The 21,448-nt window shown below is 31.9% G+C and overlaps 1 protein-coding gene across 3 annotated transcripts in view; it reads left to right on the top strand.

The window, feature by feature from the left end:
* Nucleotides 1–12,330, top strand: part of LOC134701421 (microfibril-associated glycoprotein 4-like) — a 178,174-nt gene extending 165,844 nt beyond the window's left edge. For 2 of the 3 annotated variants that reach the window (XM_063562570.1, XM_063562568.1), the window contains one exon: nucleotides 12,064–12,330. In XM_063562570.1, coding sequence (XP_063418640.1) covers nucleotides 12,064–12,317 — 254 coding nt within the window. In that variant the 3' untranslated portion in view covers nucleotides 12,318–12,330. Of the gene's footprint in view, nucleotides 1–2,256; nucleotides 2,380–2,752; nucleotides 2,828–3,930; nucleotides 4,003–5,292; nucleotides 5,344–6,848; nucleotides 6,906–7,588; nucleotides 7,690–8,387; nucleotides 8,485–9,020; nucleotides 9,186–12,063 lie in introns of those variants that run through there. The other variant, XM_063562571.1, reaches the window with a different exon arrangement.
* Nucleotides 12,331–21,448: the final 9,118 nt, after the last annotated feature.

Below are 21,448 nucleotides of genomic sequence, written 5' to 3'. Positions count from 1 at the left end.
CAAAAATATAAAGAAAAAATAAATATTATATAACATGCCATAATTTGTGTATAAAAGAAACCATTAGTAAGGCACTGTCTCATACCCTAATTAGCTTGTTACCTTCACGTATATCTAGATTGATATTGTTAGACATTAATTTGATATACATGTAATTATAATTTAATATAAATTAAATATAACCCATTTCTATTTGTTCTATTATAAACTATAAACTTACTGTGTTTGAATTTTTTACAGATGTTAAAACACTTAGAGAGAGATAAATATTCCAAGGGTACATGTTTTTTTAAAATCAATTGTGATTAAAAGTAAGGTATATTTAAAAGGGACAGGCTTTCTAAATCCTGTAAATAATTATTTTTGTTTAGGAAACATAATTCTAATAAGCTGTGATCAAAATACAAGATCTTTTCAAAAGGTAAAAAAGAGGCTCTCTTTTTGTATCATTTTCAATGAAATACATTAAAATATAAAATTTCAATAGGAAATAACAACGACATTTAATGTGTTTAATGAGGCTTTTTGTAGCATTTAATCAAACAAGATACCTAAGTTTTGCTCATCTTTGACTGAATTTAAAAATAGTTGCTGAAGATATTATTTGTTAATACTATAAATCAACGGTTGCTTATTCTGCTCATATCATAGGATAAATGCATGTCTTCATTCAATTTTTTATCTAAATGATCCTTTCAAAAGTAAAATTTAATTAATTACATTTGTCAAGTAATTTGGAAAGTAATTAAGTATATTGGTAAATAAGTATATTGGTAAATAAGGTTCAATATAATTAGGAATTTGATTGAAGATTTTGTTACTATAATTGAATGCATTTAATTACTTTCAAAAGAATTGCCCCGATGTCTGTACGTGTCAGTGCTTGTTTTTCTCGATCGATATTATATCAAAAAAACAATTATGTCATATCTTCTAACAATATTCCCTTTTGCGATATCATTGTTAAGAACTGACATTGGTTAATTACAGGTATATGTTAGGATGCCAGTCTTTATGAGGACCTCCAAATCCCGTCTGTTGTTGAAGTATAATTGTCAAATATTGGAGAAACGTGACTAAACCGAATAAAGTGATTACGCTGATTGACCACGGACTAACCAGTTTCACTCATTTAAAACATTTAAAACAACTTGAGGTTGGTATGTTGGCTCTAAATAAAATAATTTCAAAGGTAAAAAATAATGTTAAGAAAATCTTACCGACCTCCATTTAACTGCTCAATACTACAAAACATAATATATACATCTGTTGCAGTTGGAAAAATGCGTGCAACTATAATATCAATATTGGCTTTTTTCAGTGTGTATAATGTGATATGTAATAAAAAAAATGTAACATTAAACAATGGGTTCAAACAGGATAAATACACACATTGTGAAAACCATGAAGTAAATTTGCAGCAATAAATAGGAGCTATTAGAATGTTAAATGATATATATATATATATATATGTTTAATATAATATCCTTTCTAATTCACATCGTCATGTTAAAACCACTTTTATTGTTCCAAAAATATATTTACGTAACTGTCAAACCTTTGTGTAACTACAAACTTGGAATGAAAAATATACGACTTTTCGAATTCATTGGACATGCTCATTTAAGGAATGTCGAGTTAAACGAAGAAGTGATACGATTTTAACAATAAGATCCAAGAATGAAACACAAAATGAGATAAATTAACACTGGCATTTTGCTTTTCAAAGAGTAGAATTGATTCGATGGAAATCTTGAGAATTCGAGTATTCTTAGGAAACTACTTTCCAACCATACAAAAACACATGCATGTTCTTCATAAATACACAGCTCTATACAAAATTTCAAGCGTTCGAACATAGAAATTAGAGTCTCTGGATGATTTATAGCTTGTATTCTAAATGATGTTCGCTCAAGTCAACTATTTATACATTTCTATTTCAGATCTGGTTCAAAGGCACAATTTGTGATGGTTCATGATAGACAGTTACAAGACCAGGATTTGGGAAAAAATTAATGTAGTTTAATCTTTATAAGTGTAACTAAAAAGACCCATCAAAACTCATTAAAACGAATGGGAAGAACAGCATTGAATTGCGTTCCAAGAACTGAAGACTTAAATAATTCAATAAATAGATCCACAACAAATTAAAATGTAAATGATATTATCTTAATGAAGTTTCTGCACGCACATGGATAAAAACGTTTTGCTATAAGTCCCGGCATTGCAGATAAAAAAAGGAAGAAACTGAGATATTCTATCAATCTTGTGCAATGACGCCTAATATTTGTTTGTGGTTTATATGGGCCATCTTGTCATCTGTAGTTTGGTGTAACAATGAAGGAAAGATGAAAATTCAAGGCAGTATAACTGCAACAGGTAAGTTGATGAGTTTAAACATGCATTTTACAAATTTAATATTTATTTCATGTCTCTCTCTTTAGTTGACCATTCTGTATATATTTCACCAATGTTCCAACTAAATCATTTTGTAGAATGTATTTTTGAAACGCGTCAAGCTTTATTTCAAATGAGTTTAATACTCGTTACCATTCATATTGATTATCAAATCACAAAAAGTGTATATGTTTGTCCATATGTCTGTATAGTTTCTTGCATTGCAATATATTTGAAATAGTATGGACATATTTTCCGTTACTCATTAAGCACAGTAAAATAAGAAATTACAAAATGTACATAATACTCTTTTTTCATTTTATATTTTAGCCAGCATATCTCATTTTAATTTCAGGGACCATTAAGAATTTTGCAAAGGATTCTAGAAAAACAGTTGAATTGGCTACAGATATAAAGAATATGTTAAATGGTGAGTATAATTACAATCAAGTTTATTGGTTTAAATTACCTTTTTTCAGTCAGAACTGTGTTGTATATATAATATATATATATAACTCGTCTAAACATCAACCCAACAATGTTAGATCTGTAAATTTGCTTTTGCAAATTGTTGGTTCTTCCCTCGCCGGGATTCGAACCCATGCTACTGTGATATCGTGACACCAAATCGCCTGCACTGCAGCCGTCCCGCTAGACCACACGATCACCTGGGCTCTACAATAATAGAGCTTGCGCTGGCCGTGTGTTACTTTTCCACGTCAGTTTTAATCTAGCGGCGTACTGCAGTACGTGATATATAAGGCAAGAAGATATATAAAGTCAAATATATGAGCATCCTCAAATTTCCTTAGACCTATGTCCCATGACGTCATGCCACTCAAGTTTATGGTCCTTAGTCAAGCTTCCAATCTAAATATTTTCTCAATGGTGTGTAGTGTGACGTTATAAAACTTGCATTTGTGGCAGTATCATATACATTTCTACTAGGTGAAGTAGATTTTCAGAAGAGCAAAGCTTTAGACAGACACGCACAGAAAGTGGTTTAACAATACAACATCAGAACAAACCACAAAAAAAATCATTTTGAAAAAGTTTGGCTCGTTAGATCAACATAAAGTTAAAAAAAAACAAACAAGAAGACAAACAATTCTCAATAATTTAGATATATGAGTTTCAAGTTTGTACTTAATTGTTTCGTCATTAAATTGACAGCACCCAACATAGCATATAAAATAATGTTTCTGTATTGAGTAGGAACATCGTATTTTGACTGTTTTCGCTACTACTTCTTTGATTTGAAAAAAAAACAGTTGATACTATAGCTGTTAATACTGACGGAAAGATAGAAAGTATATTCTTTTTTTATCAATTTTATTGGTTCTGAATGCTCATTAACTTCGTACTTTATTTGAGTTTATTTAACTTTTCTGAATCAATGAGTCTGTTGTAGCCGAAACGGTCGTCTGGCGTAAACTATCTATCCTGGTATCTATGACGGATTTATTCCTAATATCAGTATTTACTTTGTATAAATATTACATCATTTTAATTTAAAACCCATTATTTTTCTAGGTATGTGTACTCATAGGAAAAGCCAAGATAACAACCAAAACATTGAAGACAAATTTCAGAACATAACAACCGGTAAATATATGCGTCTTATACTTTTAGTTATCATATTAGGCTTCATTAAGCTAATAAAATTTTATATTGATTATTTTGTGAAATGGGTATTTGTTTAAAAATTAATAATAATAATAATGATGTTATAACTGCAAAAAGTCATACTTAAGCCGTATCGAGGAATACAAGTATATGAGTTGTCTTTTTACAAAGCGTAGTTAATTATGATAAAAAAAAATATTCTATTTTGTAGAGGGGTATTTGTTTAAAAAAAAAATTATAATGAAATTAAAATTACTAAAAGTCATCATTAAGCCTATCGAGGAATATATTTCTTTTATTTTCTTTTTTCTAAGCGTTGTCACATTTAAGACATTTTCTAGATCAAAGTTGTTCTAGAATTATCATTATATATCAGTATTCAACGTTGACTTTGCCATTTTCCCGATTCATTAATCATACAAGTGCTTCTCGATAAATAAAAAGAACCATGTGATGAATGATGCATGCATTGGCTACTTTAAGTCTGTGTTGCGCCAAGAAATCCTTTTCTTTGAGGTTTTATGTTTGTTCTCATTCTCGTTTTTATCTGATTTATATCTTAACTGTATAAAAAACGCAAAAGATATTGATATATTATTAGTATTTTGTAAGAGGATTAATATTCAGAAATGTTTTTCAAAGAAGGTTATACGATGATGACTGATGTACCCATATTTTAAGAATTTTATGTATTGTGTCTGTTTAGTTAAAGCAATGTAAAAATAACAGAATTGATGAGGCTGTCATCAAAGTGAGAGGATAAGCGCTATAAAACCAGGTTTAATCCACCATTTTCTATATTTGAAAATGCCTTTGCCCAGTCAGAAATATGACAGTTCATGTCCATTCGTTTTTTATGCGTTTTGTTATTTGAATTTGCCATGTGATTATGGACTTTCCGAATTGATTTTCCTCTAAGTTCAGTATTTTTGTGATTTTACATTTTTCCAATATGTTTACAATTTTCATAATTCACTGTGCCGATATAACCGGAATGCACCACATGATCAATTTAAATTTAAATAATCGTCACTGGTGCGGCTAACCCGCTGTTGGCTGTTTGAAAATGAACATATAAACCAAAAAAGTATTAATTTCACGTTGCCAGCATGGATAGACTGAAAAACAAAGAAATTTAAGAAATCTTTTAAGACACAGTGACATTTCTTTTATCAGATATTTACATGACTTTGTTATAATGCGCTTTTGTGAATATATGTACCGATAGCATTACACCCATTCATTATTTTATTCATTTTTTACAATGAGATATGGACTTGATAAAAGAAACACTCAACAGCATTCAGGACACAGTTAGTGGTAATTATAAGTAAAACTATCAAACTTTTTGAAATGACTACATATATAGTTATAAGAGATTACTTATCTAATTTTCATATAATTACAGTTTTTTTTTATTATTTTAAACTGAATCTGAAGGAATTAAATATGTTGGCTTGTCATGTTTTGGAATTTTTGTCAGATTTTCGAAATCCTCTGGTTTCATCCATTTGAATACCTTAAAAAAATGCTCATAAACCCCCATTTTTCTTTTTATAAATCTTTTTTCCTGCTAAAATTCCAATGGCTAATATCTCAAAAACAGGCACATTGACCGCTATTTTTTTTGTTGTTGCTTTTTTTATTCCTCAATTAATAATCTATACTCTTTTTATGGAAAGTAATGTATTTTGAAACTGAGCTGCGATCACCCTTATTAGCACTAAAAATATAAAACATCACCACTGGTATAAATGTATGGACATTTTATTGCAGAATATGTCTACCCTCTGTTTTCTCCAAGACTCTTTTTACACTTATAACTGTTCCCATTCTAACAAGGAAAGCGTCTCAATCGCATGCAATTTAAAACGCTTTATATTTATCTTTTTCTGATTTATACATATGCCTATGCAAAAATCGATGGATGTCGGTATTAATTCGAAAGATTATTTTTGATGATTGAATATTTATCAACTAGTTTTATAATTCAATGGAACTAGGTCTCTACATTGATTAAATGCACCACGTTTAGCATGTTTAGTGTATCTTTTATCGTCAAACTTGACCAAATGTTTATATCAAATAATGCATAGAGAATAATACATGGCAAAATACGTATCATATGTCGTATCATCCCGAGACATCAATATCAGCCCAAGGGCCTTTAGGCCCGAGGGATGATATTGGTCGAGGGTGATACGGCATGTGATACGGATTTTGCCATGTATTATACGCTTTATCATATGTTTCAACAGAAGAGTATTATATGAACTGTTTTCTGATCCATAGCACTGGGTTACCTTTAGTTCTACTTTTGTCATGATTCAAAGGTCTTAAAAGAACTGATCAATTACTAATCCGAAGCACCTTGGTTACCTTACAATTTGCGTGCTGTTGATTTAAAAATATTTTGTTTATTTTTGTAATTTTTACAGTTGCATTTAGTGTGCCAAAAACTATGAAAACTTGACGTTCGTGACGTCACATACAATATGAAAACGACGTTCGTGACGTCACATACCAAACTATGACTATAAAAATAAAAATAAAACTGACTTTGTGTAAAAAAAAAAAAAAAAAAAAAAAAAAAGTAGGGGTGTGATAAAGGGTAGGGGTGCGATAAAGGGTATGCGATAGAGGGTGCGCATCAAAGTTGCGCGATATGGATTAAACAGCAGGCTATTTATCACATATGCAAAACTACTGTATTTACTACTAAACATATGATAAATGTCTTTATCAAATGATTATTAAATTAACGCAGCAACAGTTTGTAACAGATACGCTTCGTATCATTGAAAAGGAATCAATTTTATTCTCAGATATGGACGCCATTAAAGAAAAACTCGACATAATTCAAGACATTGTTAGTGGTGATAGTAAGTAAATATATCACCCAGTATTAACTTTTTTCATGGCTTCATGTATGGATTTTTTTAGGCTTTTTTTCTGATTTCATTTAAGGACTTTCCGTTTTGAATTTTCCTCGGTTTTCAGCATTTTTAATTTTACACTTTTTTCCATATAAGCAGTGCAACAATTTGTTTGCATGAATTGGAATAGAATTTGTGATTATGATAACCAAGGTATAATTGTTACACTTTTATCAAATACGTAATAAAAAGTACATAAAACATAAGTTAGTATAAAAAGAGACAACATGGTATCTTAATTAATTTCATCAAATGCTTGTTTTCCATGAAATGTCCATTTAGAGTAAAATGAACACTTTTCAGTAATCCAAAGTCTGATTGCATACTTATTTTTCCATGCATGTTACTTGTGTCATGCTTTTCAATATGAGAGAAAATAAATTTATCAAATCAGTGTCCTCATATCGCACATCTCCAATGAAGGATGGAAAAAATAAAGAGAAATGAAAAAAAAAATGAAACAAAATGAAATGGAATTTATCTTTTATGACGTAAAAGTGACGATTGAAGGAAAATAACCTACAAACATATAACCAATTTGTATAATTTAGATTTTCACCATCTATCTTCTTTAACTATCTATTAGTTGATACACATTTAATACAGGTCTATTTGTATTTTATCAAAAGACCGAGAGTGCTCAGATACGCCCAGGCGTGTTGGTGTTTACAATATCTCACCCGACGATTCACATACGTTTAAAGTGAAATGTGAAGCAGGAGGTTGGACGGTACGTATCTATAGTTCCCTTAGAAAATGCTGACCATGAATTAAGGCAGGAACGGTCACTCATAGAAAGCCACACAGACAAAAACCATGTTATGTATGAATATGAATCAGAAGACAGAGATACTTTTGTACTCTGTGAGGTCGTTCATGCAAACGAGATTTTAGAAGTGTTATAAACAGGTCTGTATCACATTTTGACTGGTATTGAAAAATGACAGCAATCTAAGATGTATTTCAATATTTTGTTTTCCATTTTAAACTTTAAAGTTTAAAAATCACTATTTTTAAGTTTTCACTGGAATGCGGAGTAAATTTTGCTATGAAGCTATATTCGGGACGAGATTCACTTATCATAGTTTTATTGATGTATGGTTGCTGGCTACGTTGAAATTACTGAAAATAAGATTTTTTTTGTGGTAAAGAAGTCATTTTATATATATTTTTATGAAAATATTACAAGACAATTGGTAGACAATAAAATGCAAGTCCTTCCTCCATTATCATTTTGTGATGTTTTGTTCTGTGTTAAGGGGGCTGATGGCTGTTTCGTTGATAGCATTAAAAACGTTTGATATGATTTCCTTTCAAACAAAAACAGAGATATTCTTATATTTTAGTTGTTTTAAACTTTTATAACTCCATTTCAGGAAAACTGAACTTGCCACTGTTAATATTTTATCATTCTTGTATTTCTTAAAGGTCATCCAAAAGCGTTTCAATGGAAGCACAGATTTCTATAGAAATTGGCTAGACTATGAAAATGGATTCGGCGACCTCAATGAGGAATTTTGGCTAGGTAAGCTTGTGTATCTACTTTCAACAGGGTATATGCCGTGGTGTAGTGGTTAGTGCATCGGACCACTAACACAAAGGTTCCTGGTTCGATTCCCGTTTGGGATGAAAATTTCAGGAACTCAATTTTCGGCTCTCCCTTGACACCATTTGCGAGTATGGTCTTGAGGAAACGATGATAGTCCGTCGGACGGGGACGATAAATGGCTGGCCCGTGTTAAGAGAGAGCCACATCTCTTGCACGTTAAAGACACCCTTGTAGATTTCGAAAAAGAGTAGGCTAATGCCGCTACAAGGCAGCACTCGCACCCGCAAAGTGGAAAGGGATTAATATAAGTTGCAAAACTTGTTTCCTAATCCACTATAAATAAATATGTTTAAACTAAACAGGGTATATAAGATATAGTCAGGGTGTTAATAAAGAATTATAACAAACTTCCTTGTGTCAGTCCATTTGAAAAGTAATTTAAATTTTGCTTAACTTTAATAGCCGTCACTGTATTGACATAATTTTCAAGGATTTTAATCGCACAATTTCAGGGAATAAAAATATCGCCTTGCTGACATCACGCAGAAACCATGAACTGAGGATTGACCTGGAAGACTGGGAAGGTAGAAAGGCTTACGCGCTCTTTAAAAGTTTTAAAGTCGGTGATCAATCTACAAATTACACACTGACTATAAGTGGGTATTCAGGAAATGCAGGTAATCAATATTTTGAGCATGTTGTTTATAAATACACCGCAGGAAAACACTTGTTTGTTCTCAACCTGCCTGCACGTTATAGCAATTTACTAGGAAATGTATATATTTTAAACACAGTCACGATCATTAGGCATAGTCTTGATTGATAACAATTTAAACTCAACAGGAATCTGATATCTGAACAATTGGAGGGATAGCTCCTAGTTTTATCATTTTTTCAATCGATTACCTCATTTATCAGCATAGTTTGAACATAATGTACACCCAATGTATAATGTTCATATCATTTGTGTAGTCTGGTATATATTCATAGATTGATCTGAAGTGTGACAGACATTTCAGAACATGCTGGAGCAGTTAGTCATCAGAACAGCCTTTTTATCTTTGTCAGATGTATTTGTGTGTGTGTTTGTCTTTTTTTTTAAGTTCTTGGTCTGTCATGTCTGTTTTCACAGTTTGTGCTGCGTGGAGCCAAATATTGTAACTTTTACCAATTATTAATGACGACATGGATGTGTGATGCTTTTGCCAATGAAAAACCTTTCTACTAAAATTCGAATGAAGTTGGTGTAAGATATGAGAAACCGCAGTTGATAATGACAGAAAACACATACTGTAAAGTCGGCTATAAAGGCACCAACATGAAAAAACTGTCTGGGATCCTCACCTAATATTTTTCAAGAAACTTACTGTCATTTAAGGGGTTTAATTTGTTTTTAACTTAGTCTAACCTACAATTTTCTTCTTTAATTGTATGTGATCCATACTGAGTAGTTGTCGTTGGTTGGTACCTGTTATAATTATTTTTGTTTCAGTTGTACATGTTGTATACTTTGGGCCTTCAATTTATTTTTCAAGTGTTTCATATAGGTATCCAAATTTCTTTTATACACATGTGTCTTGGGTTTTGTCCGTTGTTTAATTTCGTACATTGACTTAATTGTGTTAATCATCTCCCCACTACTTTTAACTGTGCTCATTCATTGAAGACAAGTTATCTCGTAACTGTTTTATTATAATCCCAATTGACTCGAGCATGAAAACTCGATATATATCATACGCTCAAAGAGCGCTGGTCCACCAATTTTTAGAATGTTGCTTTAATGAATACGAATTCACTTCGGGAATAACGCAAAATCGCAATGTTTCTTTCCGAATGAAAAACGTCTCTAACTATGATGAGTTAATGGCAATGATATATATATATAGCATGGGTTCGAATCCCGGTGAGGGAAGAACAAAACAATTGCGAAAACAAATTTACAGGTCTAACATTGTTGAGTTGATGTTTAGACGAGTTGTATATACATAATGTACACAGCCATGTATCATCATCACTACTGGTGATCCGATGGATAAATCTGTTGTAGAGTTGTCACTGGCTCAGACGTACTTATATATCAATTTTATTTGGCAATCGCCAATGGCAGTCAGCAGGGTTAAAGAACATCAGTTGTGTCACCTGTTAATCATATGTGTTTTGTTTGAATATACTTTTTCACTTTTTTTGGTTTAGGAAGATGTTGTTTGTGCGGTTTTTAGACCCTTCTACAACAAATTTGTTTTACATGCACACGTATACAAATTGCGGTTTTTATCCAACGCAATCATAGGTTTAAACGTAGTTTTCAATTTGCCAATGAGACAATTATCCACAAAAGACCAAAATGACACAAACATTAACATCTATAGGTCACCGTACGGCCTTTAACAATGAACAAAGCCCATACCGCATAGTCAGCTATAAAAGGCCCCGAAAAGACAATGTAAAACAATTCAAACGAGAAAACTAACGGCCTTTTTTATGTAAAAAAAAAAATGAACGAAAACAAATATGTAACATATAAACAAACGACAACCACTGAATAACAGGCTCCTGACTGGGGACAGGCACATACATCAATGATGTGGCGGCGTTAAACATGTTAGCGGGATCCCAACCCTGCCCCTAACCTGGGACAGTGGTATAACAGTACAACATAAAAAAGTATATATTTATATATATATACAACTCGTCTAAACATCAACCCAACAATGTTAGATCTGAAATGTTATATACATTTGTATATATATATATCAATAATAGTTACATGTTAGTAGTCGTTGAGTAAAATAAAAATGAAATGCAAATACGCATGGTTTATCTTTTTTGCATTTGTTGAAATATCAATGTATTTGGATCTTTTTGTTTATATGGTTAGACATGTTAGAGTCACATGACATTATGATTGTCCTTTTAACATGACCACTTACGATCGTGATCCACAAATCAATCAGAAATAACATGCCTATAGGCCAGTGTAGAATAGTACCTTTATATTGCCTTCAACAATGAAAGAAATACACCACGTGACAATCAATTGTTTTTAAACTCTTTATAAGAAAGTCTATTAGAAATCTCATAGACATTGACAGTCCAACAAACATCTATCACCAATACCCTACTCTTCGAGCAAAAAGAAAACCACAAAATCAATGATCGCAACGAACAATTTACGACCTATTTATCTGTAACGGTACCTGTTTATGCACACAATGTGTGTTTGTTAAACCAGATTAGCTCATAAACATATCTCATTTACATGTCGAGACCATACATAAAAAAAACCTCAAACACATTATTCAAAACTTACACTGAACAACTACCAATAGAATACCCTCTCACTGAATCAAGGAATTGTAACGGCACGTACATTTTTTGGAACTTGGAAGTTAAGAGTTCAAATCTCCTCTTTTATGAAGAAAGCTAGCTAAGGAGGTTACAGTTAGTATTCTTATATTAACGCCCAGGAACACTAAAGAAATTGATACATGAATTAACATTCTGTTAATAAAATAAATGAAAATTACTAGAATTCTTCTATTTTTCTTATTTCAGGTGATAGTATGACGTATCACAACAATATGCCTTTCTCCACCTACGATCGTGATAACGATAAGGCTACTAATTCTAACTGTGCAGATTATAGTGGCCTGAAAGGCGCATGGTGGTATAATGCCTGTTGGAGGTCTAATTTGAATGGAAAATATTCCCATACCTCTTCTTCAGGAGGAATAAAATACGCAGCATGGAGAGGCTATAGTAAAACTATGAAAAAGTCTTCAATGATGATCAAAAGAACTAAAAAATAAACATATATCATAATCTACGTGTAATATATGGTTTCTTTTCACAAGCTTACTACTGTTTATTACATAAATAACACCTCGGATGTTCAGAAAAACAGATATTCATCATGTTCAATTCAACCCTTAGCTGATTTCTCTTATAAAGAACAAGTTAGCTAGGGTATCCTTTAATCTTTTCCTGAACTCTTAGTTAACACACTTTTTAATGAATTTATAAAAGTGTGGAATGATTATCGATTAGACAACTATGTCCATACAGGATGAAATACCAAAAATGAAAAATCATAATGAATTAAATAAACGATATTTATTTATAAAAAAATGGACTCATAGTAATGAAATACACCGGGATAAATTAAAAAAAAAATACAAAACAATTAAAAAAAAACAATCAGCAACCATATCAAACTTCAATAAAATCGAAACTTATTATAACACTTTACAACCTACGACAAACACTGGATTGAAGGAGTCTGGCTTTAACGGGCATATATGTTACAAGAACATACATATGTAAGGGCCAATCATGGTTTTTAGAGCTTTACATTGCTCCTGACATTGGCGCTAACGCTCAGGGTAAAATAATCGAATATAAATGCCAAAGCTATGGTTAAATGGAAACAAACTGGCCTACGGCTGCTATGAATTATTTCTTAAACCAACCCATAAAGGACTGAAATATTTGAAATCCTGTGGCTGCATTTACATCAATTCTTAGTATATATAGTCGCGTGTTTGACGTCAGAAAATGTAAACGTCACACAGGAAGAAACATAAAATATTTTTGTCGTTGAAAAAAAATAGTCTTTTTTTTGTTTGTTAGAACTAATTTCAGAAATAGTCCGAGATTAAAAATTATCCAGAACTTCTTAAAAAATTTTAAGCATCCACATATTGTTATAACAACTACGGGAGTAAAATGATCGTTGAAAGTTTTTTTCAAATTTATAATTATAGAACAATAACATAATGGCGGGATCCTTAAAAGTAGAGAGCCACGTCATATGTACCAAAGAAAAGAAACACAAAAAGTCACATGTACAAAATAAACCAGCAAAAATGAAAGATAATACACACACATTGACGGGATGTATATGTACCGAGTCACGCCAAATTGATATCATAGAAAACTTACTAAACAGTAAAAATAATATTAATAAGGTCTTTGTACCTTCAGATTAACCTTTTTTTTTTTTAAAAAGACGAGACTTTCTTTAACATAAATGTACCCCTGGTTCATCAACTTTTTGCTCTCACACTAGTGACGTTTTACAAAATCTGAGTACTAGGAGCGGGTTCTTGAATATCGAATAAGTTTAGAAATGTATACCATACATGCACGTGAAGTTGAAATATTGCTACTGAGGTGAAGGTAATGGATGATTTCTTATTTAAAATCGTATCGTTTGTCATACATTTTGGTACTGAGTTGATCGTGTATATGAACTTCAAGGTCTAAAAATGAGACAGAAGAAGCCGTATCTGTTGTTTCTAATCTTTAATTTCTAGTTCTGGGGGATAAATTAATGGAACCCATTCAGAAAAGTTCGGATTGTTAATGGAAAGAAAATCATCAATATATCTGAAAGAGATAAATAACATAGCTTCTTTAATCTTCTTCCAATCGGGCAGTGGAAACTCATATATCTACCAGAGACCATTTGCAAAAATTATTTATAATTTTCTTACATCTATATAACCTTCATATCAATCAAGGTTGAAAAAATTAAGTTTGCATCCGAAACTTTTTGTTAGAACTAATTTTAGAAAAAGTCCGAGATTTAAAATTATCAAGAAGTTCTTTACAATTTTTCAGAATCCACATATTGTTATGACAACTTCGCGAGTAAAATGATTTTGCCGTTTAAAGTATTTTCAAATTTATAATTATAGAAGAATTACATTATGGCAGGATCATAAAAAGTACAGAGCCACGTCATATTTACCAAAGAAAAGAAACACAAAAAGTCACATGTACAAAATACACCAGCAAAAATGATAGATAATACACACACATTGACTGGATGTATATGTACCGAGCCAAACCAAATGGATATCACCGAATACTTACTAAACAGTAAAAGTAAAATTAATAAGGTCTTTGTACATTCCAATTAACCTGTTTAGAAGAAAAAAGACGAGGCTTTCTTTAACATACCGCTGGTTCATCAACTTTCTACTCTAACACTTGTGAAGTTTTACATAATCTGAGTCCTAGGTGCAAGCTCTTGAATATCGAATAAGTTGGGAAATGTATATTATATATGCAGGTGAGATTGAAAAATTACTACTAAGGTGGAGGAAATTGATGATTTCTAATTTAAAATCGTCTCGTTTTTCATACATTTTGGTACTGAGTTGATCGTGTATATGAACTTCAAGGTCTAAAAATGAGACAGAAGAAGCCGTATCTGTTGTTTCTAATCTTTAATTTCTAGTTCTGGGGGATAAATTAATGGAACCCTTTCAGAAAAGTTCGGTTTGTTAATGGAAAGAACATCATCAATATATCTGAAAGAGAAATTATTAACCTGGCTTCTATAATTTTCTTCCAATCGGGCAGTGGAAACTACAGGAGACCATTTGCAAAAATTGTTTATAATTTTCTTACATCTATATAACCTTCTTACCAATCAAGCTTGAAAAAAATAAGTTTGCATCCGAATCCACGCAGATAATCGGTAGAACAGGTATACATGTAGTCGTCGCTTTTATCGTTTATCATCCATGAGATAATGTTACTCAAACTCAATTAACTAGGATTGTCAGTTTTCCTATAGACGATGGGTGTTTTTATTTGAACACTCCGGCTTTTTCCGCCGATAAAAGTTCACCGTCTTGGACTAGCCCAAATGTGGCGTTTAAAGGTGGCGTTAAAACACCAACAATCATTTAAACAATCTAATGAAATTTTTTGAAATAAAACCAAAGGAAGAAACTCATTGACATTGTCTAATGGTTTGCGAATCATTTATGGACAAGGTCATGCTAATATACATGCAAACAGTGTAAAATGTTGATATGACGTCATTACACTTGTAAGTAAAAGAGCCTTAGAGAAGTGGAACAAGTGTTCCTCTTACCCAATATAGATAATACTACTTCATATACCTAACAATGTCACACTCGATCCTTAATTGTATAAAGATGTATTGTTTACAGAAAACTTAACACTTTCTTAAATTGTCAATTTAGCAATGAAAGTCTTTCGAATGAGCTGTTAAGACACATTCCTTATTAGGTTAACGGCCCATGAGGCCGAGTTATTTTTAAAAGGATTCGAACTAATGTATCACTAGCCAGTCAATATTAAGTTCGGGAGTTTAAATCCAGCACGTGGCAGATGCATTCCACAGCTATATTGATTGACCAGGAATAACTGTTTTCATTAAGAATGTCGATAGTCCTATCCAATCACTCGTTCTTGCTTCAAGCAATATTACTGACCATTACGAAATAGCACAAAAGTTTTGAAAGAGGCGTTAAACATGCACATCAATCAATTATTCATTCAATCAATCTTTATAATTTCCACTGTAAAAGCATTATCCATTACCCTGTCATCTAATCGTTTGTGCTATCATAAGTAACTTCCGATATAAAAAGAGATTTTTTTTTTTTTTAATTTAGTTGTAATAAGGAAACATTTGTTCTGCCCAAAAATATGTAAAACCGAAAAGAGGGGCGAAAGATACTAGAGGGACAGTCAGAATGTGTACATTGGAGCAATATAAATACTCATCAATTTTTTTTCATATCACTGTTATTTAACTGCATCAAGGATGCACGCTACTCTTGTTTGTAAAGGTTTTTCAGGCATTCGGAATCCTCTAGTTTTACGTGTATTGCCAATGTAAATTTTTCCCGCTGTCCCCTTATTTTCTTATATAATTTTTAATTTGTTACATATAATTAAAAAAAAAAACAATTATTAAACCCTTGTTATTTTTTCAAGGTAACAAACAAAAAGTTTTAAAATGTTAAATGCACGAAAAAACTTTAGAGAACCATTTCCCGCCAGTTTTCAATTGATTATATCTATAATAAATTAAAAAAAAGGGAGGGGGTCTTAGTGGCCGAATGGTCTAATGAGTCGAACAACTATAACCTCTCAACACTGAGTTTGTGGATTCAAATTTCGCACGGTACAGGTGCACTGGGCTCCAAACTGAATTGACTAGACACTCCGGGTACTCATGCTTCCTTCGCCAATTCAAACTGGCAGCCAAGACATATCACAATAGTGTTAAAAGTGACGTTGAACACCAATTAATCAAAAACAAGGAAGAGAGCTCTCATTTGTTTTTACATTTAACGGTCCACTATAATTATACTGGCAATCTATAACACTCTTTTTATACTAAAGCTTCTTATTTTGAAGCAGAGGAGCAATCACTTTTTTTGCGCTATTAATCTGTATTCTGGTACTAGTGCTAAAAAGTGCACTGTACTATGTACAACGTCTGGAAAAATACAGACAATCAATAAAGCCGTGTATCCTAATAGTCTATATCATTCAAGTTATCTGGAAGGATTAATGTCTGAGACATATGGAACAATAGGTAGTTTCGTTTTTGATACTGACTTTATCATGTGGAATATCTAGACGAGCCCGTTTGGGCGAGTTAAGATATTCCACATGATATAGTCTGTACCGAAAACGAAACTACCTATTATTCTGTTTATCGGTAATTATGTTTAATTGTCATCCAACGAATGATCTTTATTTATCATTATATAGATATAGGAAGATGTGGTGTGAGTGCCAATGAGACAACTCTCCATCCAAATAACAATTTAAAAAGTAAACCATTATAGGTTAAAGTACAGCCTTCAACACGGAGCCTTGGCTCACACCGAACAACAAGCTATAAAGGGCACCAAAATTACTAGTGTAAAACCATTCAAACGGGAAAACCAACGGTCTAATCTATATAAACAAAACGAGAAACGAGAAACACGTATATATTACATAAACAAACGACAACTACTGTACATCAGATTCCTGACTTAGGACAGGTGCAAACATTTGCAGCGGGATTAAATGTTTTAATGGATCCAAACCTTCTCCCTTTTTCTGAAACAATACCTATATGGAGTTAACTACTACTTCAATATGTTGAAAAGCATTTTAAACTTAATGTTGTAGTTTATCTTTTGATTTAAAGACGATTATGACTGGTTTCTGGGAAATTTGCTAGGGCAATTAATATCAAAATCAGATAATAGCTGATCTGACGAGGAAACTTTCCATCAGAGAACAAATGATGTAGAATACACTGACTATATGTCATCGTACAGAGAAGGTTTTTTTCTCATGTTAATTTCACATGAACTTTATGTAAAATATACTTGAAATTCACCTAAAACGAGCTAAAATGTAAAATGTTCATGTAAAATTCACGTACCAAATTGTATTTTTCCTAATTTGAAAATTAAGATGTAGTTTGAATGACTTTAATAAATATTCACATAACCTCGAGCTCGTACATTTGAGTAGAAATCTCAAAAATTTCACGCGACATTCACGTGATATTCACGTAAAATTCACTATAGTGAAATTTCTTTGTGTACGGTCTTCAACAATAAATAGAACCCGCACTGCGTATGTAAAACATATTGGATTTTCTTATCCCAGGCATAGATTACCTTAGCCGTATTTGGCACAACTTTTAGGAATTTTGAATCCTCAATGCTCTTCAACTTTGTACTTGTTTGGCTTTATAAATATTTTGATACGAGCGTCAGTGATGAGTCTTATGTAGACGAAACGCGCGTCTGGCGTACTAAATTATAATCCTGGTACCTTTGATAACTATTGAACATAGAGCCAACGACCAAATTTAAAAACAAAACAATAAATGACAAACAAAATGATTTATACATGTAGCAACAAACAAAAACCACTGAATTACAAGCTCCTGACTATCGAGAGACATCAGCAAAATGTGCTCCCTGACGTAATAGGACAATTTAAGGATGTACTACTAAGGTTGAATTAAATAAATCGAGAAATTAAAATTGATACTATAAGTAAGAAGAGCATTCGTCTATGAACAAAATAAGGTATAAATATTGATAGGTTATGAAGCTCCGTTTTGAGATATTTGAGTTTTTAAAAATGGCGGGGGAAAGCTGACTCGGTCTTTTATATAAAAAAGAAGATGTGGTATGATTGCCAATGCAAAAACTTTCCATAAGAGACCAAATGACATAGCAATTAACAATTATAGGTCCCCGTACAGCCTTCAACAATGAACAAAGTCCACACCGCAAAATATTTTACCCTGAAGCTCAGGAAAAAAAACAAGGAGTCCGAACATGCGTTTTTGCAAACATATATTGAGGTTAAAAAATTCAACCCTCAATTTCATGGTCTATGGGAAATGGGGAAGATACCCGATTTCAGTTACCGTCAAGTCACGTATAAGTACATCATTAGGACCATGGAAGTAATATTTGTTATTCCATGTTAATTTTAAGACCAAACTATAAACAAATTGTGTCACCTAATTATATCGCAACATTATTGTCATAAGTTTTCATTATCAAAACAACGGGCAACCTATATTTGCCCGAATTCTGGATTTTGACAGTTGTTACGTTAGTGCGAACAACGGGTATAAATAACGTTTGCACGAATTTGACTGTAATTTAACTGAATTTTAATTTACATTAAGAACTGAATATAACATGTACAGGAACTTTATACTTTATAACTTCATTACGATTCTAATATGACAGTTGTTATTTTAAACTTCAACTTGATTAAAAACTATCTTGACCAAAAACTTTAGCCTAAAGTGGGACAGGCGGACAAACGGACGAACGAACGGACGGACGCATAGAGCGAAAAACATTAATTCGCTATACACCTAATCTGCTCTTCTAACTTATAAAAAATGTCTCTCAGCTGACTTACATATTTCCTTTTAGTATCGTGATATTTTATAGTTATTATATCAATCTGTAGCCTGAATATTTGAAAATGATAGAATCTAAAACGAGGTGTATCAAATATTTTCGCTGTGTATGCTTTTGATTTTAAGACGAAAAACTCAACTCAACCATGATTGAATATAAGAGGTGTACTCTACATTCTCGTTTCAATGAAATAATCACTTTTATGATTTTTGTCCTAAAAATCAGGAAAAAGATACTTACAAATATTAAACTTTCTTTGGAATTTGTTTCGGCGAAATTAATGCTTATGCACAAAAAAGATCGACATGTATTCGCAACTACAAAATGTATAATACATGTACCACAATCATCTATTTTATAATATTTGTCTTTAGTTTGAAAATTACAAATATCTCGAGCCTCAATCCTATAATTGAAGTAAGTGAAGAGACACTTTAATAATCCAAGCAAAATAGTAGCTTTTCAATAGGCAAAATGCGCTAACATGAATGTTTTTTCGTGCAAATATAGGAAAAAGAACAAAAACGGCTCCGATTTGAAAATTAATTGAATGAAAGATGCCCCCTTTTCTGACTTTGGTTAATCTCAATAGCATAAATAATCGAAGATATTTCTTTTAGATAAATCGCATTCTAATTATAGATTTTAATAATTACATTGATATTTTATAAATTAATTGTATTACGTATACGTTCCTTGTGATTCAAGTTTTAATTGATATTGCAAAAGAGTTCAATTAGATTGTTCATGTATTGAACAAGCGCGGGCATTTTAATGTTATGTCTTTAATGTATGAAATCGTAGTTTCAGAAAATATTATTTCTGCATTGAATAGAATAGAAATATAGATTCGATCAAGAAATGTGTCTTCTCTATTCATATATATATGTTGGGTTTTTTTTTCTTCAGAATAAAGATATATAAAAAAGCACAATAATTAGAGAAAAGAAATTTTAATTTAAAGTCGGGTTACATGAACATTACAGTTGTGGGTAGTTGTCTCATATGGGAATCATACAAAATCTCATTATTTTTAGATAAAACACGAACAGTTGTCCTTTTCAACGTCCATTTAATAAGACTAGTTAGATCGAAGTCTTAGAATACGGACAATTAAGGGGAGGGTTAAGATCCCGCTAACATGTTTAACCCCGCCGCCACATTCTGTATGTATTTGTCTGTCCTAAGTCAGGAGAATCGTGTACTTGGCTGGTGGACTATGGTATGCACAAGTAACGAGTGACGAATAAACTGTACATTTTCTTCAAATCAATTTTTATTACATGATGACCATGCTACTGCATTGGCAGACGACAACTAACGCAATGATACTAGCTAAAACATAAGCTATCTTTTTCGATATAATAGATAAATTGTGTGAGGCAGTCCCGATAACCAAAAGACCCAAAATAGGAATATAACAGGAGCCTGTAACTCAGTAGTTGTAATTTGTTGCTTTGTGTTACATATTTATTTCGTTAATTTTGTTGTACATTAATTAAGCCGTTTGTTTTCTCGTTTGAAATGTTTTACATTTATGATTTCATGACCTTTTATAGCTGACCATGCGGTATGGGCTTTTCTAATTGTTGATAGCTCTACGGTGACCTATAGCTGATAATTTATGTGTCATGTGGTCTCTTGTGGAGAGATTTTTAATTGGCAATCATACCCCATCTTCTTTTGTCTTCATTTCTGTAACCTTTAAATTTGACACCATTTGTCTAATCTCTGTATTTATTTGACTCACTACTCTCTATACAAGATTTCAGACACTTTCGTAAACTATTTTACAATATAAATTTAAATAATGTGTGGATGCAGTAAATATGTATTTTTAGCATTAAGTGCTACATTACAAAACTGTACACATAATTTTGACAGGAGCTGTCATTTTAGTTTTTTGTACATCCTTTACATATAGATAGTTCTTTTAACTTCTGTGCATATAGATATATGTTTTGAATCCGGAAATGATAATTAATCCATTTAATTTTGTTAAATGCTTTTCTGTGTCTTTGAACGACTGCATATATAAATGTATCATGGAGTATTTTATTGTCGTTTTATTGAAGAAATGTGAGCACACAGTGTGACGCAAGTCTGCATGTTATTGGATAATGAATGCATAGATACATGTTGCATGACTGGATATGTTTAGAACCGTCACACTTCATCAAATTTTTAATGTGTATATCAATATTTATATG

This window comes from Mytilus trossulus, unplaced genomic scaffold, assembly GCF_036588685.1.
Source record: "Mytilus trossulus isolate FHL-02 unplaced genomic scaffold, PNRI_Mtr1.1.1.hap1 h1tg000244l__unscaffolded, whole genome shotgun sequence".
NCBI lineage: Eukaryota > Metazoa > Mollusca > Bivalvia > Mytilida > Mytilidae > Mytilus > Mytilus trossulus.
Note: the sequence above shows the minus strand (reverse complement) of the source record. Positions and strands in the feature narration are given on the sequence as shown.